This window comes from Dipodomys merriami, unplaced genomic scaffold (assembly GCF_024711535.1).
Source record: "Dipodomys merriami isolate MVZ:Mamm:240054 unplaced genomic scaffold, mDipMer1.0.p SCAF_201, whole genome shotgun sequence".
NCBI lineage: Eukaryota > Metazoa > Chordata > Mammalia > Rodentia > Heteromyidae > Dipodomys > Dipodomys merriami.
The window spans coordinates 472,933-497,500 of NW_027203394.1; the positions used below are offsets into that span (position 1 = coordinate 472,933).

The window sequence follows — 24,568 nt, forward strand, 5'->3', positions numbered from 1 at the left end:
GGCTGCAGCTCCCATTTTAATGAGATCAAAATGCATAATTGTTGATTTTACCTACAACAGATCCCCCCCCACCCCGCCCCTATAGGCTTCAGTGCTGGGTATAAATGATTGTCTGTCTAAGATTTACGTTTTCAGGCACTAGAACTCGGCAAGCCGCTGGGCACTGTGGCAAAAGCCTGTGTGTAGTCCTTGCTCCTTGAGAGAGGGTTACCTAGAAGATCATGGTTCGAGGCCAGCCATGTAAAAACCTCCTGAGATTCCATCTCAAGCAATAGCTCAGCCTGGTGGTATGTTCCTGTAATTTCAGCTCCACGAGGAACTACAAAGGGAGGGAGTGTGAGTCTAGAACAATCTGAGCACAAAGAGAGACCCTCAGCTCAGAAATAACCAGCTCCGAAAGGGCCGGCCCACGTCCGGTCCAGGCGGTGGGGCTGCTGCCTGGAAAGCCCCCAGCCTGGAGTTTTAGGCCCTATTTCTGCTTCCCAAATATTAAGGAGTATGTGTAAGCAGTCACCCCGTGGGGTGACTCTCTTTGGTCAGTTGTATTTCCTGAGTACCTGTCGGGTCTTTACTCGGTTTCCCCTCCCATCACCGGCAGGAAATTCCGATGCGCTATTAGTTTGCTGAAACACCTAGATCTGTTCCCTCGCGGGTCTGACGTCATTTCCCACCCCACAGAGCGCCGTTCAGACCAGTCACAGCCGTGTCGTGTTCTTCTTTCTTTCCTTGGGACCCCCTTGTTCTCTCTTGGGATGTCAGTGGCCACTTCTTTGTGAGTGTGTCCTCCGCTACCGGGAAGGAAGATGTATAGTGAATGCCCACAGGGACATTTTCTTCTCGATTTCCCTCCCGTATTTCCTTTATCAGGGCCTGGGTACTGTCCCTAAGCTCTTTTGCTCAAGGCTAGCCAACAGCGCCACTTCTGGTTTTCTGCTGGTTCACTGGAGATAAGGCTCTCAGGGGACTTTCTGGCCTGGGCTGGCTTTGAACCTCGATCCTCAGATCTCAGCCTCCTGAGTAGCTAGGATGACAGGCGTGAGCCACCGGCACCCAGAGGCAGTGAAGTTTTAGGCATTACTTGAGTCATCTTCCAGCTGCTACCCTGGACACATTTGACATAGGATGGCAACTGTTGTCTTCTGGAGTTCTGATTTAATGTGAATAAGCTAGGACCGCGTTGAAGTCAGGTGTTGAGATGCAGGTGGCGTGGTGCCCGCCCTGAGTTCGAACTCCGAGACTGCACGCAAAGAAAAGAACTACAGAGCAAATATGGAAAGGGTGCGATCCACACAGTGGACGAAGGCATGTTTGAGTGTGTGTGCTTCTCAATCAAACAGACACAACTACGTGGAGATTGAGACCGCGCTGGAGCTAACCAAGTACCTTGCAGAAGAAGATGAGATCATCGTGTGGAACGAAGTCTTGGTAAACTTGGACACCAGACACCTTGTTTCTGATGCCAACAACTATGACTCATACCTGTTACTGAAGGTAATCGTGTGTGCCTGGTATTCTCCAGTAAGTCCCTCTTCCGCTCACCTTACCGCAGCGGGCATCTTCATGAAAGGACTTTCCCAAAGCAATGGCCTACTCATTTCATTTCAATTTTTTTTCTTTTTGTCAGTTGTAGGGCTTGAACTCAGGGCCTGGGTGCTGTCCCTGATCTTTTCTGCTCAAGGCAAGTGCTCTACCACTGTGAGCCACAACTTCACTTCTGGTTTTCTGGTGGTTCATTGGAGATAAGAGTCTCATGGCCTTTCCTGCCCAGGCTGGCTTTGAACCATGATCCTCAGATCTCAGCCTCCTGAGTAGCTAGGATGACAGATGTGAGCCACCAGCGCCCGGCCTCATTTTCTTAGATATTTTTAGAAGAAAACAGTTTAGGTATAGACCTGGTCTAGAAGATGAGTATGAAATAAATCTGGAAGGGTTGTTTGTCCATTGTGGGGATTGAACTCAGGGCCTGGGCGCTGTCCCTGAGTTCTTTGAGCCATAGTGCCACTTCTGGTTTGTACGTGGTTCATTGGAGATAAGAGTTTCAAGGAGACGTTTCAGGCTGGCTTTGCACCACAATACTCAGCTTTCAGCCTCCTGAGTAGCTGGGATGATGGATGTGAGCCATTGGCATCTGGTTTGGGTTCTTTGTTTTTGGTAAAGTGACACTGTATCCTAAGAATAACATAGGCTATTATTTTTTCCTCATAGGATAGTATTTATTTGAAAATGTTTTCTATTAGAAATGTACACCCGTATATGTATTTATGACTACATATACACACTTACTTGCTTATATGAACATCTGTAATCAGTATACAGGTGCGTGGAGATGTATGGAGTTAGGACAGAGTTTCAAGGTAGAGAGGTTTTATATTTTTATGTTCTTCCTCTGTTTGGCCTTGGCGTTGGTTTTAAGGGAGAAAGAAGCAGCTGCTGCGGACGGGACCCTGGCTGGGTGCTGTGCAGTTCGCAGTACAGTAGATCGTTTGATCGCCACAACACAGCCACCTTGACATTACCGTGGCCAGGCCTTACGTAGAAGGGAATGGAGCCTAGAAACGTGAAAGTCACCTTCATTCCACAGGATCACGGAAGTGCCCGCCGTGTCTCTACGGAGTCACAGCTAACCATGTTACCTCCCTTGTGGTTTCCAGAAGTATCTGTTGAAGAGACTCCAGCCCATCTGGGAGGTGTACTCGGCGATCATCCGGGAGGACCCCGCGGCCTTGGAAGATGACTTTCTGGCTATGTAGGTATTTCCAGGCAGCGATCACCCGTCGGATGTCTGCGGGTTAGCGCCCGGCCCTCCGTGTGTGAACCACAGTCTAGATAAGCATTACTCGGTCCAGAGCGTTTGTGAGGCTTTGGGGGATTCTAGTTTCAGCTACCTGGATCCTTCCACAACACAAGGATGTGGGTCTTAATTTGCCTTCTGTGTGTGTGTGTGTGTGTGTGTGTGTGTGTGTGTGTGTGTGTGTGTGTGTGTGTGTGTGTGTGTGTGTGTGTGTGTGTGTGTGTGTGTGTGTGTGTATGCACATACACAGCTCTGTATTTTCACACCGCGGGGTTACTGGCTAGAATCGCCCTGTACCTTCACGTTGGAGGTGGCCGGCCCGTGGTTGGGGTGCTCATGGAGGCTGGGGGGGAAGGGGCAGACCTGTGTCAGCCACTTGCCCGTGGGCATGTCCCCACCGGGGTCAGTCTGTCCTGATGGTGTGGGAAGGATGAAAGGCGCGGGGCAGGGGATGGGGCGGGGGAGACGTGGAATGTCGTGGGCCCCAGCTGGAAGGTGGGGAGGCCCGGGTGGGGTGGGCGGGCGGGTCGCTGTGTCCTGTGGATGAACGGGGGCCGGGCTGCGTGCCGTGGGGAGGTTCAGGTGGTTTTGTGTAGCGCCCTGGGGCCTGGTTGGTCGGTCGGTCAGTGGGTGGGTGGGTGAGTCTTCTCTTGAGCAACCTTGGGGAGAGTCTGCATCTCCTCAGAACTCTGTCTTGTTGCAGGCACTTGGGGGTCAGGGCAGGGGGGAGAGAGAGAAAGTGAGAAGAGAGGAGGGAGAGAGGAGGTGGTCAGGAGGTTGAGTGTGAGCGGTGTGTTTGGAGGAGATGAGGGGGGTAGTGATGCATTTCTAACTTTCCAAAGGGAGGGGTGGGGGGGAGCGAGTCTTTGGAACTATCTTAGCGCCCCGAGGCTGTCGGCAAATGCTTCTCTGCACCCTAAGTGTGGTTGTCATCACGAAAGCCATCTGTTTTAACAAAATAAAACACCCCAGACCCCGTCCGGCCCTCGTCCTTTTGTGAGACAAGGCTTCGGGAAAGCCGGGGAAATGAAGGCGGCGAGGGAACGCCAGGCTGCCCGTCTCTGTTTTCCTTCAAGCCTGTTGCTGGAAAAGCTGTTCAGAACCGCGTGCTGGCTGGGCCTGGAAGACTGCCTGCAGCTTTCCAGAGAATTCTTCCACAAGTGGATGAGCCACGGAGACAATGGGTAAGAGTCCCGCCCCAAAGCCACATCTCCACTATGAGAACAAGCCTTGTGTTTTTACTTGCTTAATCTCTCTCTCTCTCTCTCTCTCTCTCTCTCTCCATCAGATTCTGTATTCTCTTCCCTCCTTTCTGCTCCATCTCCTTCCCTCCCTTTTCAAAAACTTTACACAAGATTTTATTCATGATTAGCACACATCAGTGATACACTGGCTTTCCCTGTGATAATCTGATAGGAGCACGTAGTGCATTCAAACAAGTTTAATTCTCCAAAAGCGCTCTGTTTTATTCCCATGACTGCTGTTTCTTCCCGCTTCTTTTATCTCCTACCTCCTCTCCCTCTTTCCTTCTCCCTTTGCTTCTTCCCCCTCCTTCCCCCCTGCCTCCCTCTCTCCTTCCATCCCCCTTCCTCCTCCCCCTCCTCCCCCTTCCTCCTCCTCCTTTCTCTCTAATTACTTTGCAAATAACCTTTCTAAAAAAGCACTGATTGTCGAAGTCAGGTCTCTGTGCAGTCACAGAAGATTGGATTCACACAGAGCATTCACCCATGATGGGCCATTGCTGGCTGCTTCATCCTCTCAGTAAATAATCAGTGTAGTCGCTAGGGTTGGTTTGCGTCTTCACAGGTGGTTCTTTTTCATTATTTAGTTAATGTTATATCTGTGAACATGTATCAGGGCCTAGGGCCTCCCCTCCCCCCTCCTCTCCTTCTTTTCTACTCCTCTTCCTTCCCCTCTGTCTGTCTATCTCTGTTCCTGTCTGTCTGGGTCTCTCTGTCTGTCTCTGTCTCTGTCTGTGTCTCCGTGTCTCCCTGTCTCTCTGTGTCTGTCTCTGTCCCTGTGTATCGGTGTCTGTGTCTGTCCGTCTGTCTGTCTCTGTCTCTGTGTATCGGTGTCTGTGTCTGTCCGTCTGTCTGTCTCTGTCTCTGTGTATCCGTATCTGTCTGTCTGTCTGTCCGTCTGTCTCTGTCTCTGTCTCTGTCTCTGTGTATCCGTGTCTGTGTCTGTCCCTCTGTCTGTCTCTTCTCCGAGTGTCTGAGTTGAGCTGACTGTCCCTCCTCTCAGTACCGACGCTGGCCGCAGGTCCCGCAGCTCCGTCTCGGGCTGTCTGCATGTGATCTCACGCCTGAGGACTCGCGTGCTCTGGCTAGACTCATGCGTGGACGCGCGCGCTCACGCGGGGCACGGTGCCTTTCAGGATCCCGCGTCTGATCAGGGATGCGGTGCTGTGCTACGGCGTTGCCCGGGGAGGCGACCAAGAGTGGGACCTTCTGTTCCGAGTCTACGTGAACACCACGAGCGAGGACGACAGGCTTGCTCTGGCGTACGCCCTGAGCTGCAGCAGGGACCCCTGGACGCTGAACAGGTGAAGGCCCAGCCTCGCCCCGGAGTCCCGCCACAGCCTCCTCAGCAGGAGACAGACAGAGCACGGGCGCGCTTGCTTCCTGTACGCCCGCAGATTCATGGAGCACGCCATCACCGGATCCCCCGCCCAGACCAACGACACAGACTTCACGGCCACGGACACAAACGTCCTAGAAATCGTAGCAGGGTCGGAGGTCGGCCTGTACGTCGCAAAAGACTTCCTCCTCAGCCACCGACAAGCCGTGGTTGAGAGGTAAGCGGGGCGCGGAGACCCCATCTTCCCCTCAGGCTGCCGCATGGGCCGGATGAGCTCTGATCGGGGCCGGGAGACTGCAGGGCTTTGTGCCGACATCTTCTCCCCTGCGCGCTGGGAGGGTTTCTGGCCTCTTGGTTTAAGCTTTCAGCGTGAAGGTCTGATAGGGAATCACCCTAACCACCTCCTCCCTCAGCCCCGCTTTGTCTTAAAGTCAGAGCCCTGCTTGCTTGTTTGTCAATAGCGTCTGTTCATTCATTTCACGGAGCAAATAATCATATCGTTCAGGGGAAAAGAAAACAAGAGTTCATTACGACCCTGGTCCGGAAGTTGCTAATGTCTCTGATTTTTGTCAGGTTTCCCTTATGTATCTGGATTCTGCGTTTTTGACTTTGTAAAATTTCTTACCTTGTCGAGCGCCGGTGGCTCACGCCTGACACCCTAGCTCCTCAGGAGGCTGAGATCTGAGGATCGGGGTTCAAATCCAGCCTGGGCAGGAAAGTCTGTGAGACTTTTCTCTCCCGTGAACCACCACAAAGCTGGAATTGGTGCTGTGGCTCAAGTGGTAGAGTGCTCGCCTTGAACAAAATGCTCAGGAACAGTGCTGAGGCCCTGAGTTCGAGTCTGGACTGGCACATACACACACACACACACACACACACACAAATATTCTTATCGTTAAAAAGTGATACCTGCTAGACATCATTGTATCACCATCCACTTTCAACGATGTATTAACATGCATAGCAATATACGTTAATATGTATAGATCAGACATGGTCTTAATAGATGATCTTTCTAGAATATGACAACCATACATTCTTAGCAGCCCATAATTAATATCTCTGACAAGTGCTCATAGTCCTAGATACACAATCACCTGATCTGAAAGACCAAACACCTGAAAAGTTAGCAAGAACTTTTGATAAATTAGTTTCTCCCTCTGAGCCAGGCCTGGAGACACAGCCCTGTAGTGCAACACTGGGCAGGAAGATTGTGAGTTCTAGGCCAGTCTGGACTACATAGTGAGATCCTGCCTCACACATGGAAAGTTCTGTATTCCTTTGGGAACAGAAAGTATACTTAGAATATTAATCATATATATAATACATATGATATATTAGATATGATTAATATATATTATATATGATTAATAATATGATTAATGATTAATATATATATTTACATATATAGTTCTCTTATAGAGCAAAACAGTAATGTCTGTTTGGAAGCATTCACTGAGCACTCACCTGTCCCTGAACCAGACACTGGAAAAGTGTAAAGGGAACCATTTGCACTCTCTCTGCATTGAAGGTTTCCCATTCTGGCGTAGGAGGGGTACCAGGATTCGAACTTGGGACCCCCATTCTTCAGGGGCAGGCACCCTACCACCTGAGCCACTTTGCCAGCTCCTCTTTGTGTTGGTTACTTTCAGGACAGGGTCTCACGTGACGCTTGCACTGTTCTGGATTCCCGTCCTCCATTTGTGCGTGGCGTGGATGTCAGGTGCATGCTCCTGGGCCCAGCCATCACTCCATGGGGAATCTCTCCCAACTTTTATTCTGGGGAGGGGCCAGGCTGGCTTAGGATCAAAGTTCCCACACTTGCCCCTTGCCAATAACAAGGACTGCGGGCGCCAGTCACTGCGCACGGCCGACGTTTGCGATTTTCTTTTATGATGGGTGACTGTATCAACACACAGCGAACTCACGTCGTCCTGTCTGTGAGAGCCTGTTTGAGTTCTGTAATCCTGCCAGCGAGCCATCTTCCTGCTCGCGTTCGTGGGTATCTATTCAGAACATTCACCTGCCCAGTTCTCAGTGTCAAGTGTTGGTTTCTTTGAGACAGGCCCTCCCTGCGTAGTTGACGCTGGATAAACTCATTCACGTGGCTCAGGGTGACCTCCAACTCTTGCTTCTCAGCCTTTCCCCGTGGTGGGACCCCTGGTGGCCTTTTCGAAGTGACTCGGTTGTGTCTGTTAACTATCAAGGCGGTCCAGCCCTGTGTTGTTCTGTCTGCTATTATAATCTCTAACTTTTCTCTCTTTTTGAATGCGTCCCAAAGTCCTTTCTTAGCTTCAGCCCTGAGTTGGACAGGTATGTATCTGCTTTTTTTCCTGGTAGCAGCTCTCAGCTTGTGTCAGGTGATTCTGGCTGTTGAAGGCACTGACCAAGGCCCAGAGTACTAACAGACCAAGGGTAATCTCCAGCAGTTTTGGGAGATCCACTGTGACCTTCGCTCCCCAAACTCACAGGTCCAACTGCCCAGCACCCGGAAATCAGCGGGTCTAACTGATTTCCTGTTGGTTTTCAGTGTTTGATACTGGCATACGTACTCACCTGCAAGAGCTTGACACGCCAAAATACAACTTTCAGAACAATGTTAAAAATCAGTATTTAGCTGGTAAACGTTTTGTGTCATAGAATTTTCTATGTGAGAGGATGTTCTGTTACAAGATAAAGCTCACCTAGTTTGTATGTCATTTTGCAAAGATTCGGGAGACATGTGTTAGTAGGGACCACGTGATTCACCTTTTTCTGCTGTATAAAAAAATGTGCTTTATTTTGTTTAAAAATAAAAATCCTTGCCGGGCACTGGTGGCTCACACCTGTCATCCTAGCTACTCAGGAGGCTGAGGTCTGAGGATCATGGTTTGAAGCCAGCCCAGGCAGGAAAGTCCCCGTGAGACTCTTATCTCCAATAAACCACCAGAAAGCCAGAAGTGGTGCTGTGGCTCAAGCGGTAGAGCGCTCACCTTGAGCTGAAGAGCTGAGGGACAGCGCCCATGCCCAGAGTTCAAGCCCCCGACCGACAACAACGACAAAAAATCCTCTTGGGCCTGACTGCCCCGTGCTGCTTTGTAGGTACGGGACGGAGTCGCTGGAGACGTTGCTGTATGTCTTGGCGAGGACGCTAAGCACCGACCTGCAGGTTGCAGAGGTGAGTTCTGCACAGGCTGCATCTGCCTGGCTCCAACCACGGAGTGTGGGAGCCACGGAGACAGCCCAGTGGCCACGCCCGAGGAGGGCGTGGTGGGGACTCCATGCTGCCCTTGGACGGAGACCGCAGTGGACGCAGACTCCCGGCCCCCACCTCCTCCCTCCACGCTGCCCCTTGGCTTCCGCTCCCCTCCTCCCCACGCCTCGGTAGCGCTGCCTGGCTTGTAGAAGAACTCCAAGGTTTCCTTGAAGCCTGCCTGGCCTTCCCACTTCTTCCCTGTTACCCGCACCACCAGGGGGCGAAGATTGGCCGCACAAGCCCTCAACACTTGTCATATATATATAATACATAATGTAATATATAATCTATATTATATATGTTATATATACAGTATATATGACTTACCGACTTTGCCACATGGTGCTTCATCTCCGTACATGTTAGAAGCACTGTACCTTCGCTGTAGGCTGCCCTCCCTGTCTCTAAACTTCGTTGGATACTTCCTGATTGTCCTTTAAAATCCTGTTCCAGGCACTTATTCTAGAATTTATTTATTCATTTTTGTGTTTATTTTTTTTTGCATATGTGGCACCAAGGAATCGAACCCAGGGCCTCATGCATGCCAGGCAAGCGCTCTACCACGGAGCCGCCATCCCAGCCCCTATTTAGTTGGTTAAACACAATCCTAACGTTTTGAGCTCAGGGCCTATGCTTGCTAGGCAGGTGCCGAACAAACCGAGCCTGGTGATCGTTCAAAGTGTCAGGCTTCTGTCCAGGTCTGCCTTGGACCGAGACCCAGCTGCTCAGATGACGGGAGACCTATGCCATCTCGACGGAGATGAACTCTCCCTATTGTGTTTTGCCCGGGGCTGGCCTCGAACTGGGATCTCCCAGGAGCCCTGCTGCCCAAGTAGGTAGGATTACAGGGGTGAGCCACCAGGCCTGCCCTGGGAAGTCCTTACGTTCATGATGGCTGTCAAACCCTCTCTTTCTCCATGGCCCCATCCGAGCTCACCGACCTCGGCTAGGATCAGTGCCTGGTCCCTGAGGGCCTCGGCCACATTCACATTCTAGAACACCGCCCAGAGTTCACTGCGTCTCCTGCTTGTTTTCTCCTGTGCTGCATTTCTTCTTGCAAAGGCTTTCTCTGTGCAGTAGCAGGTACGTGAAACCCACGTGTTGAAACCCACGTGTTTATCGCTTGTTCTGTGATGTCCGTGCATGCTCACGTCAGTCAGAGGAAACTTAACTTTCTCCTTGTCTCTCTTCAATTCCTTACCTCCCTCTGGTTAAATGATTACCTAGATTTTGGGGGGGGGGTATCTACTAGAAATGGGATTTGTCAGCTTGATTTTTTAAATTTTTAAATAATTTGTCATTGATACATAGCAATGTTACTGATTTTTGCTTATCTGCTTTGTATCTGAAAATTTGCTGAATTAATCGATTAGTTCCAGGAGTTCTTTCCTGGACTCTGGAATTGCCTAAATATAAATAAATATAAATATAATATCCGCTGAATGCTGGTGGCTCACGCCTGTCACCCTAGCTACTCAGGAGGCTGAGATCTGAAGATCGTGGTTCAAAGCCAGCCCGGGCAGGAAAGTCCATGAGACTCTGATCTCCCACGAACCACCAGAAAACTGGAAGTGGCGCTGTAGCTCAAGCGGTAGAGTGCTCGCCTTGAGCAAAAAGAGCTCAGGAACAGCGCCCAGGCCCCACAACCAACCAAAATAACAACAACAATAATAATAATTAATAATATCCACAAAAGATCATCATGTCATGAGCAAACGCTGACAGCGACTACACTATTCAGAGATCAGCGTGGACATCTGTAAGCCAGAAAAGTGTGATGTAACTCCACTTTTGGGAAGTTGCCAGGTTTTCTTTGAGGTACAGAAGGGTCTCCGTGTACCTCCATCCGCCAATCTTGATCTCAGCCACTGTACCTTTAGTTATGTCCTCACGGAGGACATATGGTGTGTTCTGGAAGAGAGGACGGAGCCAGGCAGAGCTCCCGGTCCCCGGACCCCCCACTCTTGTCCGCTCTCTGCAGACACGGTCACCTTTTTGGACCGCCACGCCGCCTGCACGTGGTTTTGTGCTGTGTGTGGGCCGCTCGGTGTGCTGACGGCTCTGTCTGTCCTCCCAGCTGCAGCGGGCCTTCGGAAGCATGCTGAATGAGGAACAGAGCACGGCCGTGCACGCCAGGCTGCAGATGATAAAGAAGGAGAATCTGAAGAGCAGAGAGCGGGGGGCCAGGATAGCGGCGTGGCTCCGGAGGAATGCATAGCAGGCCCACCTCGCCCGGCCCAAGTTCTGTCGTGTTGTTGGCTCTCTCGGGGAGCCGCGGGGTTCGTTTGGGGGCTGGTCACAGTTAGCAGTCTGCGGCCTTTCTCTGTTGTCAGGTTTGAGCCCGAGGCTCAGCGATTCATGAAGGTTTTGTCCACGCTGCTGTACTTTATGCTATTTTTAAAAATCATTTTAAGGAACATTGTACTTCCTGTTGGGCAAGAGACCCACAGATGTTCACTTTAAATGCCTTGTAAAAGACAAAAACAACCCCAAAACAATTGCCTAAGAAAGTCTTGCTGATTCTGTTGTGAACGCCAATAGCACAGCAAATTATTGGCACCCCCAAAGAACACATTCCTTTCTGATGGAAAGACAGATTTGCAGTCCTCCGGGGTTTATGTAGTTGGAAATGAAAAGAATAATGAGAACATAACACGACAGTGTGCAGAAACAAAATCCAGGAAAAAAAAGCAATATGCATGAAAGGAAAACAAAACCAGGAGCCAAAGAAAAGCAGGTTCTAAAAGGAAGAACAATTTTGTGAGCCCAGGCGGTTCCCGATTGGAGGAAATATGCCATCTTCTGCCCATTTCTCCCATCCTACCCCACACACACATCACGCCCTGCTACATTGCGTTATACTTCTCCGTCATTCCACTTTAGAGAGTCGTTACAAGACAGAGATGGTTGTGGGATCTGTGAAGCGGCCTTCTGGTGCCCCTTATGGGCTCTGGGTTCCGGTGTGAGAATTCACCCGTGGCGTGACCCTCTTCCAGCCCGTCCTGAGGGATGAAGAGGAGGACAAGGCCGAAGGCGCGGCTGGCATGGGCCGGGGACGCCGGGCTGCGGTGCTCACAGAGCGTTGTGTTTATGGTTCGAAGCTCAGGAGGGGTAGTCTGAAATGGGGCTTCCAGGTTTGCCCAACGGAACCTAAATGGGCCCCATTTACTACAAACATCCCCATCCGTGGAAGTGCATGGAATCCACTTGGCTGTGTTAGACCTGATTAAAGGCAGAACTGCCAAAGCAAAGCTTTGTGTATACAGACGTGGTGTGTACCATTGCATCCCTCTGGGTGGTGGTTTTTATTTTGTTTGGTTTGGAGGGTAGAATGGGGGTTGAAGAAAAGTATCTCCGGCTCTCCTGTTTCCCTCAGAAGGGTATTGTAATAACCAAGAAATACGGTAAGCCGGGCACCTGTGGCTCCCTCCTGTCATCCTAGCTACTCAGGAGACGGAGAGCCGAGGATCACGGTTCAAAGCCAGCCCGGGTCAGAAAGTCTCAGCGGCTGGGAACTCTGGGCCAGCGGCCAGCGGCATATTTGGTCTCGGGAGCTGCCTCCTGGCCACGTGTGGATGGAGAACTCAGAGTCGCAGTAGAACCTGTTTCTGTCTCTTCCCAGAGGAGGCTGGGTGCTGGCAGGGTCTGAACACACAGAGTCCACATGTCCGCTTCCCTGGGGCCTCCACGTGCAGGGTAGACTCGGGGCTCTCTCCTCCCCCCACTTCCTGGCCCTGAAGAGGGACACCCACCGTCCTGGGGGCCTGTGACCCCTGAGTGCCCGCCCTGGGGTGGAGGGGGGCAGGAAGAGCATCTGTGTGGAGCTGGATCCTGCCCGGCTCACGAGCGGAGGGCATTTTATTGCTATAACCTTGGGCTCACAGCCTTGTGACTCAGGAAAGCTGTGATCGGAACGCTGCCTTTCCTGTAGCTTCTATCAACCGCTACACAACCGTAAAATGGATTTCAGAGGCTCCAGGTTTGTCCATATCAGCGGCTTAGTGCGTCATAAATTCCAATGGCGTCAAGCTTTTGAAGCGCAGTCGCATGGAATCCATGGCTGTGCGTCTACTGTTCTTATGGATGGTGTTCTTTGAAGGCAACGCGTGGTTTTGGCTTCTTGCGTGTTTCTGGTTCTGGTGTGCACCTGTCCTCTGCACCTCTCGGTAGCCGTATCGGGAAGGCGAATGCGTGCTTTCTCCAGAGCCCTCCTTAAAGTGCTTGGTGGATTCCAGGGACGCTGGTTACATCCAGCGAGTTCCTGATTATTTTGGCCACTTCTCTGGACAAATGCAGTGCGCAAAGAGAAAGCCTGGAGTTATAAATCTCCTACACCTGGGTTTCATGAAGTCTGTTTGCAGTCGCTTTTCAACTGTGTTTGAAAATCCACGGAATGTATGTGATCCAAAAGTCCTTTCTCAGGACCATATCATGTCGAAAAACACAGCTTGTCCAGTCCTGGGAATCTAGAAGGATTCTGCAGCATAAAGAGGGTCCACAATTCTCCCCTTTGTTCGTGTGTGTCTCTGTGTGTGTGTGTGTCTCTGTGTGAGTGTGCATGTGTGTTTGTGTGTGCGTGTGTGTCTGTGTCTGTATGTGTCTGTGTGTGTGTGTGTGTGTGTGTGTCTGGGTGTGTGTGTGTCTGGGTGTCTGTGTGTGTGTCTGTGTGTGTGTGTGCCTGTGTGTGTCTGGGTGTGTGTCTGGGTGTGTCCTGGGGCTCACACTCGGCCTAGGGGCTGTCCCTGACCTTCTTTGTGCTCCTGGCTAGTGCTCTATCCCTTGAGTCACAGCTCTACTTCTGGCTTTTTTGATAATTGCATGGAAATAGTCTTTCAGCCTTTCCTGGCCCAGGCTGGCTTTGAACTGTGAGCCTCTGATCTCTGCCTCCTAAGTAGCTAGGATTATTGGCATGGACCACCTACACCCAGCCTGTATTTACTCTTGACATGGCTGCCCTCTACTGGCAGAAGAGACAAATCCTAGATCTTGGAGAGGAGAGCTTTGGAACTGGTGTGTCTGTCTTGGCGATTTCTAGCCGCCTGGGAACATAACCACAGGGTGTGGTTTCATTAGTAAAGGCGGATGTTTCTGTTCGAGCTTTTAAACTCTTGACGCACAAGGCCATAGGTTCTATTCCCCAGGAGAGCGTGTTTTTGTAAAGGCTCTTTTAATTTTGGATTGATGTTTTTGCCCCCTCTGTTGGGAATTCTGCACATATACGATGCCCAAAATGAATTATTCTGAGAAATATCGTTGAAAGCATCATCATCTTTTTAAAAATGTGAAATCAATGCTTATTATAGGAACAGGGTAAGTACAGGAAAAAGAAAGTTAAGACACATTCAGAGGTTTGTCTATTAATATCTGACAGCTTTTTTTTTAACTTTGTGTGTGTGCGCGCGCACGTGTGTGTGTGTGTGTGTGTGTGCGCGCGCGCGTGCTGGCCCTAGGACTTGAACTCAGGGCCTAGGTTCTGTCCCTTAAGTTTTTGTGTCCAAGGCTGGTGTTCTACCACTTGAGCCACAGATTCACTTCCAGCCATTTTTGGTGGGTCATTGGAGTCTCATGGAATTTCCTGCCTGGGGCTGGCTTTGAACTGTGATGCTTGGATCTCCAGCCTCTTGAGTAGCTGGGATGGCAGGTGTGAGCCACAGGGGGTGGTCTGACAGTATGTTCTAGCCCGGGAACACACACACACACAGAGCTATGTTTCCATTTCTGTTTCCCAGAGGCCAAGTTGGGGTTCACACCACCTTCGGTGGGCTTGTGGCCTTGGTGGGAGGAGGGCGCGGTGTGCGGATGTGGGGTTCATGGAGGGGTGCGCCCTCTCTCACGGTCAGGTCAGGCCTGCGGTCCTTTGGGCTGGCTTTGTTCCCACCAAGCAGGAGTTGCCGGGCAGGGTGGGCGGGGAGGGGGGGTCTGGGATCCTGGTGAGTCTCGTAGGAAGCAGATCACAGGCCGCTATTCCCCCCAAAATGTGTCTTTGCCTTTCTGCCGGTGATGGGCGTGGGCGCGGAGGTGGCAGCGCAGGCCATGAAGTCAGCTAGATCCTGACGTGCGGCGCTGGCATCGGGTGGGCAAGCTGAGGACGGGAAGAAGGGCAGAGGTCAGTCCCTCCCCGTCGGGGGAGAATGGCGTTCACGACCCTAGCCGAGGCCTGGGACCTCACATGATCGACCCTAGCCGAGGCCTGTGACCTCACATGATCGACCCTAGCCGAGGCCTGGGACCTCACATGATCGACCCTAGCCGAGGCCTGGGACCTCACATGATCGACCCTAGCCGAGGCCTGGGACCTCACGTGATCACCAGAGCCGTGCAGCATGCCGACGGCCAGGCGCGTAGTCTGTAAAAAGTGCAGGAGAGCCGGAAGCTTCTGGCTCACGCCTGGAATCCCAGCTCCTCAAGAGGCTGAGATCTGAGGATCGTGGTTCAAAGCCAGCCCAGGCGGGAAAGTCCGTGAGACTCTGATCTCCGATGAAGCAGCAGAAAACCAGACGTGGCGCTGTGGCTCAAGTGGTAGAGCGCTCGCCTTGAGCTGAAGAGCGCAGGGACAGGGGACTCTGACAGCCACCGGTGCCCTCCTCCCCCTCCCCCTCCCCTTTGTTCCTCCCCTCCCTTCCCCGCACCCCCCCAGCGGGAACACCTTGGAGACCTTGGGGGTTTTCCCTTGAGGACTCTGGTTTCTGAACAAAACAAAGAACACAAAGCAGCTCAGCATCTCTCCTCCTTCCGCTGACTTCCTCCTCCACATACAGGTATGTGCGCTCCTTCCTCCTTCCAGAACTTTCCTTCTCCTCCTCCTCCTGCTGGAGTCATACTTCTCTGTCCTCCCCGCCCGGCTGCCCCCCACCCAGGGCTCCCGGTGCCCTTGGAGGCCGGCAGGGGAGAGAGGCAGAGGGCAGCCACGGGACTGCAGGTGTGTGCTGTTACAGTCGGGGCTGACTGGTCGGCTCTTGAGAGTTCTCATTCTCAGATCAGAATGGAAACTGAGGCACTGGTGTGCAGGGGCTGGGGGGAGGGGCGGGGGTCCAAGAGAAACAACCTCTACTCTCAGTACGAGAGCTGAGTGCTTTTGAGGCGTATGCTCCGGACCAGGTGGAAAAGGCCGGGTCCTGCGCGCTCATCCAAGTGTCTTCTTTTTGTTTATTTATTGTTTGTTTATTTGGTCGGTCGTGGGGCCTGAACTCTGGGTCTGGGCGCTGTCCCTCAGCTCTTCAGCTCAAGGCTAGCGCTCTACCACTTGAGCCACAGCACCACTTCCGGCTTTTTTCTTTTTGCTTATGTGGTGCTGAGGAATCAAACCCAGGGCCTCAGGCACGCAAGGCAAGCGCTCTACCACTGAGCCACCTTCCCAGCCCCCAAGTGTCTTCTTTCTTTTCCGCTCTCCCTCTGGGCAGGGGACACACCAGGATTCTATTCTTTATAATCCTTCAAACGGCTAAGAAAGAGTGTGACTGCGCAGTCAGGAGACCTGAATGTCGCGACGCGGGTAGATGACAAGCCAGAACCCACGTGGGGTTTTTTGGGCAGGGCTGGGTTGAAGGCCGCACCAGACTTCTCCCATCACACCACAAATTACCGCAATTGTGGGGTCCCGCTGTGTCCTGCTGACGGTCAGAATCTCTCAGGGCACTTTCCAATTAGGTTTTGTATTGTGCCACGCAGGTGCACGTGGGTGTGTATGAAAGAAATGACAGCCAGGCTCCGGTGGCTCACGCCTGTCATCTTAGCCACTCGGGAGGCTGAGATCTGAGGACTGTGGTTTGGAGTCAGACAGATCCGACAGTCTGTGAGCCCCCAAAAGCCAGGCACGAAGCTATGGCTCCCTGGTCCAGCACTAGCCTTGGGCAGAAAAGCTTAGGTATAATTGCCCAGGCCCTGAGTTCGGTCCCCGGGATTGGCATGCACATGCTCACATACATACACAATCGAGGTCAACTTTTGGTCCAGTGTTGAGCCAGAATACGGTTCTGGCTTGGACAATTTTCAACCATCTTTAGAGGCACGTAGGAAAAAAAAAATTCGTACCGTTGATGACGTGTGCTAAAGGTAGGAGTGACCCCAGTGTGAGCACAGGGACCGTCCCTGGTGCTCTGCCCGGGGGGGGGGGGGCTCACATCCCAAGTCCTCCCCCGGAGGACTTTCTCACAGCTACGAGTCAATCCGTCCACACTCTGATTCTCACGTGGCTCCATCCGGCGGGGAGGCCTTTAGAAAACAAAGGCTCAATGACTCCCAAGCCAGACAGGATTGGTGGCCTGGGAAGAAGAGTAAGGCAGAGATCTCTCTGTGTGGGTCGGTGTGCACACACCAGGGAAAAGAAAGCCAGGGGGCTGGGCAGGTGGCTCGGTGGTAGAGTGCTTGCCTAGCATGCATGAAGCCCTGGGTTCGATTCCTCAGTTCCACATAAAACAGAAAGAAGCCGGGTGTGTGGTGGCTCACACCTGTCATCCTAGCAACTCAGGAGGCTGAGATCTGAGGATCCAATAAACCACTCAGAAAACTGGAGGTGGTGCTGTGGCTCAAGTGGTAGAGCACCCTCCTTGAGCTGAAGAGTTGAGAGACAGCACCCAGGCCCAGAGTTCAGGCCCCACGACCAGACCCCCCCCCCCAAAAAAAAGAAACTCTTAATCTTATAACCGTGACTGTCACAGGAAGTTTGGTTAAATGTGATATTCAAGGGATATTTCTTAAACCCCAGCCTTGTGTTAGTTCTGGGCTTGCCGGGATTAAAGGAAGGTGCGACAGTGCTCCAGAAACGCTGGATATCTAACAGGAGCCTGGCCTGTAGAGCTGGCCATGGAAGGAAAAGGAACGTTTTAGCCAGCAGGTCCCTGGCACAGCTCAGATTTCCCGTTGACGGTGAGGATAAGGCCCGAGGGCCGCCCTGTCCGTCTGTGAATGACTCCTTCCAAGCCGGTCTTGCTAGGTGGGAAAATGTCAGCTGTCGGGTGCTTAGTGAGGCAGGTGATTTCTATTCTGCCTCAGTGGCTTCTGTCTCTGTCACGGATCCAAACGTTCCGTCCGTGTTTATGTCTCTCGTGGCCTGGCTGGGGGTTGAGGGTGTAGGAGTCCCCCAGCAGGCTCTTGCTCTTGTTGAATTTCACGAGCAATCTGACGTGGCGTTAAGGCCAAGTAAGAGTGTCTGTCAAAGCGGCTGCACATCTGTGGCTTTCCCACCAAATGCAGCAGCTCCGGCCACGGGCGGGAACATGGTGCCAGCTAGACACCGGGGCATGGGGACGGGTTCACCGGGCGGGAGCTGTGTGGTCTCAGGGCCGTGGGCAGCCGAGGGGACCCGGGAAGGATGCCTTCGATCGGACGCCAGGATGTCTGACCACTCCAGAGGGAGCAAGCTGGACTCCAAGGCAGCGGTCACCGCGCTGTGGCTGGGACCCCCGTGCCTGATCATGACCCCGTCACATACGATCTAGCTGCGGGTTTCAGAACGACGATGGCTTTGAAGGAACAAGGAGGAGCAATGGAGTTGTGTCAGGCAGGGAAAAGTCTGGGTTAGGGAACGCTGTGATTTCAGCCAGCAAAGTCACAGATACAGCTGGGGGGGAGGGGGGGTCGGCTGTCAGGTTAGGGTCTCACAGGAGGAAACGCTCGAGTTAGAAGAGAGTAAGACACACAGGGTGACTTGTCCACATTCAAGCCCCAGGGTAGACACCTTTGCTTTAGGAATACCAAAAGAAGGGGGAAAGGAGGGGTTCTGGATCTTTCTTTCTTACGTTTCCTGGGACCAACGGCTCTGCCCAGGAGCAGAGAGTTCCTGCAGAATGGATTGGGGTGTGTGTGTGGGGGGGTGAGGTATCGGGTGTCGCATCTAAGAGGAAGTGAAGATAAAGATGCTGGGGGACAGACGTGGTTTTCCAGGAAGCCGGCTTTGAGCAGAAGAGTCCGCCAGAGCCACGCGAAGCCACGCGTGGGCCGCCCGTGTCCACTCGTTTCCGTGCACTTCTTCTGCAGGGGCTGAGGATGGGCGAGGCCTCACACAGACGCCTGGCCGCGGGGGAAGGACGCGCAGACCCAGGCTCCCCCGAGAAGAGCTGCCCCATTGGACAGAAGCAACTGGTAGGGCGTGGCCACAGAAACTCCCCAGGGGAGTGTGCCCTTGGGACGTCGGGTGGGTGGGTGGGTTTGGTGGGAAGGAAGGCAGGAGGGGGGGCTGGGGAGATCTCCCTCCCCCCTCAAACCTGGGGGGCTGTCACCCCCGATTCACTGCCTCCTGGCTTGGAATATTCCCTGGATTTCGATCGCAGTTTGTAGAGCACACCTCCTTCTGCTTCCTGCTAGGTCACCCACTCAGCTAATCCATTTCACAAAAAATGAGAAATGGAGGCTTAAGGAAGTAGGAATTTGCCAGGTGCTGGTGGCTCATGCCTGTCATCCCAGCTACTCAGGAGGCTGAGATCTGAGGATGGAGGTTCAAAGCCAGCCCGGGCAGGGACGTCCATGAGACTCTGATCTCCAATGAACTACCAAAAAAAAAAAAAAAATCCAAAAAACAAACACTGGAAGTGGGGCTGAGGCTCAAGCAGTAGAGCGTTGAGTGAAAAAAATCTCAGGGATATGATCAGGCCCCGAGTTCAAGCCCCAGGAGTGGCACAAAGAGAAAGGAAGACAGATGTGATTTAAGCCAAATTCCGTCCATGTTTATTTCTCCATGCACACCCCGTGTCTTTATACAAGCTCCAGCGTGCTCGGGTTGGAAGCATGTACAATGAATAAAACCGTGTGTTGTCTTTTGTTTTAATTACTCAAACGTTCTGTTCACGCTTTCATTTGGGCAGCAACAGATAGAGCGTCAGCTCAGGTGCCTGGCCTTCCAAAACCCCGGGCCCCAAGTGGCAGACTTCAACCCCGAAACCAGACAGCAGAAGAAGAAAGCCCGGATGTCCAAGATGAACGAGTACTTTTCTGTGAAGCACAAGTAAGGCCACCACTTATTGTCTTTGATTTGCTGCGCTCCGACAGGCATTCATTTCTTGCATTTTAAAGTCAAGTCATTTTAGGTTATTTCTTAGTACGACTTAAATACTTCTCTTTTGAAATAAGCACTCCATATTTGAAAGTTAGCAACTTTAAGAAATAGCCTGAGCCAGGCGCTGGTGGCTCACGCCTGTCATCCTAGCTACTCAGGAGGCTGAGATCGGAGGATCGCGGTTCAAAGCCAGCCTGGGCAAGAAAGTCAGTGAGACTCTGATCTCCAATGAACCACCAGAAAAATGGAAGTGGCGCTGTGGCTCAAGTGGTAGAGCGCTCGCCTTGAGCTGAAGAGCTGAGGGACAGCGCCCAGGCCCAGAGTTCAAGCCCCAAGAGGGGGGTAGGGGGAGAAAATAGAAATAGACTAGAATCTCAAACTGGGAATTGATGAGAAAAAAATAAACGTCCTTTCTGGTTTTGAGTAATTGCTTTTCAGTGAGTGTAAGTAGCAAAGTCGTATCATTAGAAAGAGAAACAACCCTGGGAATGACTTTGATTATTAGATGAGTCATGTACGTGCAAATGCGTGTTCATTAGAAGCTGTTGTTACAGAGGGAAAGATGATCAGGGAGCGAAACTCAGTCCTGAAGGACGCCTTGCAGAGTGGCTTGTAACACTTGTGGAACTCTCCTGTGTCTATTTCTATTTTGCTCTCTCCCTCCCTCCCTCCTTCCCTCCTTTCCTCCTTTCTTTCCCTCCCTCCCTCCCTTTCTTCCTTCCTCCCTTCCTCCCTCCCTCCCCCTCCCTCCCTCTCCCTCTCTTCCTTCCTTCCTTCCTTCCTCCCTCCCTCCCTCCCTCTCCCCTCTCTCTTTCTTTTTTTCTTTTCTTTCCTTCTTCTTTCTTCCTGTGTTGGTGGTGGGGCTTGAATTCAGAGCCTGGACACCATCCCTGAGCTCTTTTTGATCAAGGCGAGCGCTCTACCACTTTGAGCCACAGTGGCACTTCTGGTCTTCTGGTGGTTCATTGGAGATCAGAATCTCATGGACTTTCCTGCCCGGGTTGGCTTTGAACCGCGATCCTCAGATCTCAGCCTCCTGAGTAGCTGGGATGACAGGCGGGAGCCCCCGGTGTCCATGTCAGCAGTAGACTGTGTGTTGTATATTGATTTTTCCTTGTTGTTGTAAAGGAGACGTACGGTGGGGTCACCGTTTCCTCAGCCAGGTCATGAGCGCGTTTCCTTTTGGGTGATGTCACGCCTTCTTTCCCTCCTCAGTGGGATTCTTTAAGAAAGGAGATGGAGTGTCAGCTGGTGTGTGTGTGTGTGGGGGGGGGAAAGAATCCCACCAATGGTGGGCTGGGCTGAGGTGGGAGGAAGGGAGATCCCCGCTCCCCCAGGGGCCTGGCACCTGGGGGACTCCATCCCGGGCCAGGGCCTCCATCCCGGGCCGGGGCCTCCATCCCCGGAGGCCGGTCCCCGCCCGCCCGGTCGGTTGTGTCACTGGTGTCCGGGCCCCGCAGGGTGGTGAAGAAGTACGACAAGGGCGGGCGGCTGGTGTGCAACGCGGAGGACCTGTGCGACTGTCTGGAGCGGAGCTGCCTGGGCTGCTTCTACCCCTGTCCCCGCTGCAACTCCACCAAGTGCGGCCCCGAGTGCCGCTGCGGCCGGCGCTGGGTGTACGACGCCATCGTCACGGAGGCCGGCCAGGTCATCAGCGCCCTGCCCTTCCCTGTCCCCGACTAGGCCCCGGGCCGGCCCCGCGCGCGCATGGGCTTCCAGGCTCCGGGCCACGCTGGGCATGCAGGGTGGAGGGTGGATTTCTAGAACTGCAAGGATCTGGGGGGACTGGGGTGGGGTGGGGATCGAACTCGAGTCTCGGTCGGCAGGCGCACTGCCGCTCGAACCACGCCACCAGCCAAGAGCCTTTTTCTTCTGTAGAACAGAGACTGGTACGTTTTGGGGCCTGTAGTTAACCTTCGAATCGTCGCCTTGACTAGCACTGAGGCAGAATTGCAATTTGCATTAAAAGGCAAGCAACCTTGTGACTTGGCGGTGTTTATCCTTTGTGTGTGCATGCGTGCGTGCGTGCACGTGTGTGTGTGTGCATGCACTGCTCTTGGGACTTGAACTCAGACCTGGGCACTGTCCCTCAGCTCTTCAGCTCAAGGCTAGCGCTCAACCACTTGAGCACCACATCTGGTTTCTGGTAGTTGACTGGAGATAAGAGTCTCATGGCCTTTCCTGCTCAGGCTGGTTTGAACTGCGATCCTCAGATCTCAGCCTCCTTAGTTGCTAGGATGACAGGTGTGAGCCACCAGCGCCCAACCTCTTCCCTTCAGTTTTTGTTGTCTGTTGTAAGAACATTAAAATTCCATTTGGTAAGATCTGATATTTGAATGACTAAATGTTTTCATTGGAGAAGGGAGAAATGAAGGCTTGTGTAGTCTGAGGCCCTACCAGTTTACATTTTTCTTTCTAGAATCAGTAACTTTTTCCCCCCAAAGGGGAGAGCATTAGGGGTCACCGGAGCCTGGTGCAGACGGACGGTTGACTGATCACGCTGGTGTGTGCTCTGGCGTCTCTGGTGACCGGTGTCCGTGGAGAGTTCAGTTCGCTCTTCTTTTATCCCTGTTTTTTGTCGTTTTACAATGGCACCATTTTGTCAGGGGTTCCCATACTTCTGTGTGCGTCAGCCTACCACGGGACGCCGGGACGCCCGGAATTTGCAATGCCCCCACCTTGGACCCACCAGGTCCCTCACGATGCCCCAGCGTCTCCCCACGCCGCTCAGCGCATTCATCCTCCAGAGTGGATTCTTGCATCTTGCCATCTGTCATCAACCATCTGCTCTCCTAACCCCTGCAAGGGAAAGGGGGAAACGCGTGGTGGTGTTGCCCTCTGCTGGCCGTTTCTGTGTACCTCGGCTTTTGCACAGGACAAAGCCGACAGGTATGATGTCCAAATACCCTGAAAATAAAACCAACAGCGGAAGGATGACGGCGGGCTGGGCAGTCCAGGGCCAGCCTGCCACGCCGGAGGTCCTGGGTTCGAAACCCGGTATTGAAAAAGCAATATATTAGAGCTGGTGCCATGGTCCCTCCTTGTTTGGAATATCTTCCTCGAAACTTTATGTCACCACTAATGCAATTTTTCCAATCTACGGCAGGATTCTCGATCAGAGAGTAAAGGTGCTGTTATTTTTGCAAGTTTCCCGGACACCGAAATGGCCGCCGAAAAGATGCATTTAGCTGAGAAAGTTGATAAAGTATGTGCAGGTAAACTTATGTTCGGGTCACAGGAGCATCTCAGATCAAATGTCCAGCTGGCACGAAGTCTCTGTCCATCTGTCTGCCTGTCTGTGGTGCACGTACCCGATGCGAAGGCCAACACTGCTCCTAGCCCCACAGCTGTCAGGAGCCAAAAGTTGAGTCTCTCAACATAATTGGCTTAACTATCTCACTGGAACATCTTGAGGCTGAGTTTACAGAATCCCACCTTTTCACCACGCCCTAAGCAAACACCCTGCAGCTGCTAAAGACCACTTTTTCACCACGCCCTAAGCAAACACCCTGCAGCTGCTAAAGACCGACCACCTTTTCACCTTGCCCTAAGCTTTGGCCAATGAAAAAGCTTCCTTATTCCAAGCATATAAATACAGCTGTGTGAAAAATAAAATTTAGCAGCAGCAGCAGCAGCTTGATCAGAATCCCTGTCTTGCTGTCCTTCTTCGTGTCTCTTGTCCCTTCATTCCTTCTCGCTTAGGTTCACTGCCCTCCTTGACGTCCTGTGGGTCGGGACACACAGCAAGGTCTCTCTGTCCAGCCCCGTTCCCAGGCCTTCAGTCCTCCTCCTGTCTGTGTGTGCATGTGTGAATGTGTGTATGAGTATGTGTATATGTGTGTATGTGTACACGCGTGTACGTGTGGGTATGTGCACATGTGCATGTCTGTGTATGAATATGTGTATGGGTATGATGTATGTGTGCATGTGTTTGTGTGTGTGTGGGTATGTGTATAGTTGTGTGTTAAGTATGCATGTTTATGGGTGTGTGTGTGCACACGTGTGTGTGTGTGTGTGTGTGTGTGTGTGTGTGTGTGTGTACTGCGGCTTACACTTTTTCCACTCAAGGCTAGCTCTCTATCATTGGAGCTACACCTCTGCTTCTGGCATTTTGGTGGTTCATTGGAGGTAAGAGCCTGTCTGAGCTTCCTGCCCCATCTGGCTTCAAACCGGGATCCTCCGATCTCAGCCTCCGGAGTGGCTAGGATGACAGGCGTGAGCCCCGGCCTCCGGCCCTGACCGACCTTCCGACCTTCCGTCCTCCCAGACACGGGTTTCACCTTCAACACCATGAAGACCGGCCAGAGGGTCACGTGGGCGTCCTGATGCTCTCTGCAGCCCTGCGTCCTGGTAGGAATTTCTCTGCTTCCTTTTTGCCAAGGACGCCTGTGGTGTCAGACCAGCGGTGTTCCTAAAGGCCAGGCTGGAGGGGTTTGGGGCGCATCTACCAGGTAGGAGCCTCCCGTCCCAGGCAGCTTCTTCACGGTGGGTCCCGGGCGACTCACCGGGGCCCTGCGGCTGCTGTTCACGGTGCCTCAGTGTTGCTGGGAGATTCTGAGCTGCAGGGAAGTAGCTCACTGCGCCACCTCGGTCCATTTATTAATCTGAGCAGTTAAAGGGAAGTCCCAAATCCTGCATCCGTAAAAGACAGATGTTGTAGTGTGTGGAAATTATGGGGGATGAATCATTTACTTTGGAAATGAACACAAACCATCCCAAAGCAATGTGGAGCAGGTTTAATAAATGACGTTATCTACACTGCTACCGAAGAATGATGTTGATGTGTAGATTCCCTAAAGTATTTTTTTTTTTAAATTGGGATTGGACCTACTTTAGAACCTGTATTAAAAGAAGCAAAAAAAACCCTACACATATAATCAATTCTTTGTTTTCATTAGTTTTGAATATTGAATGTCCTGTTTTGTGAAAATAGTTTGCTACGGGAAACTTAAGTAATACAGAAAGGTGAGAA

General features: G+C 52.3%; 1 protein-coding gene across 7 annotated transcripts in view; it reads left to right on the plus strand.

Annotated features, from left to right (window-relative positions):
- Positions 1 to 21,370, plus strand: part of Lvrn (laeverin) — a 41,008-nt gene extending 19,638 nt beyond the window's left edge. For 4 of the 7 annotated variants that reach the window (XM_070031516.1, XM_070031519.1, XM_070031518.1 and 1 more), the window contains 9 exons: positions 1,338 to 1,491; positions 2,652 to 2,746; positions 3,868 to 3,975; positions 5,169 to 5,336; positions 5,430 to 5,588; positions 8,453 to 8,528; positions 18,582 to 18,686; positions 19,406 to 19,545; positions 21,057 to 21,366. In XM_070031516.1, the coding sequence (XP_069887617.1) occupies positions 1,338 to 1,491; positions 2,652 to 2,746; positions 3,868 to 3,975; positions 5,169 to 5,336; positions 5,430 to 5,588; positions 8,453 to 8,528; positions 18,582 to 18,686; positions 19,406 to 19,545; positions 21,057 to 21,279 (1,228 nt within the window). In that variant the 3' untranslated portion in view covers positions 21,280 to 21,366. Of the gene's footprint in view, positions 1 to 1,337; positions 1,492 to 2,651; positions 2,747 to 3,867; positions 3,976 to 5,168; positions 5,337 to 5,429; positions 5,589 to 8,452; positions 8,529 to 18,581; positions 18,687 to 19,405; positions 19,546 to 21,056 lie in introns of all 7 variants that reach the window. The other 3 variants (XM_070031517.1, XM_070031514.1, XM_070031515.1) reach the window with 2 other exon arrangements.
- The last annotated feature ends 3,198 nt before the right edge of the window (positions 21,371 to 24,568 follow it).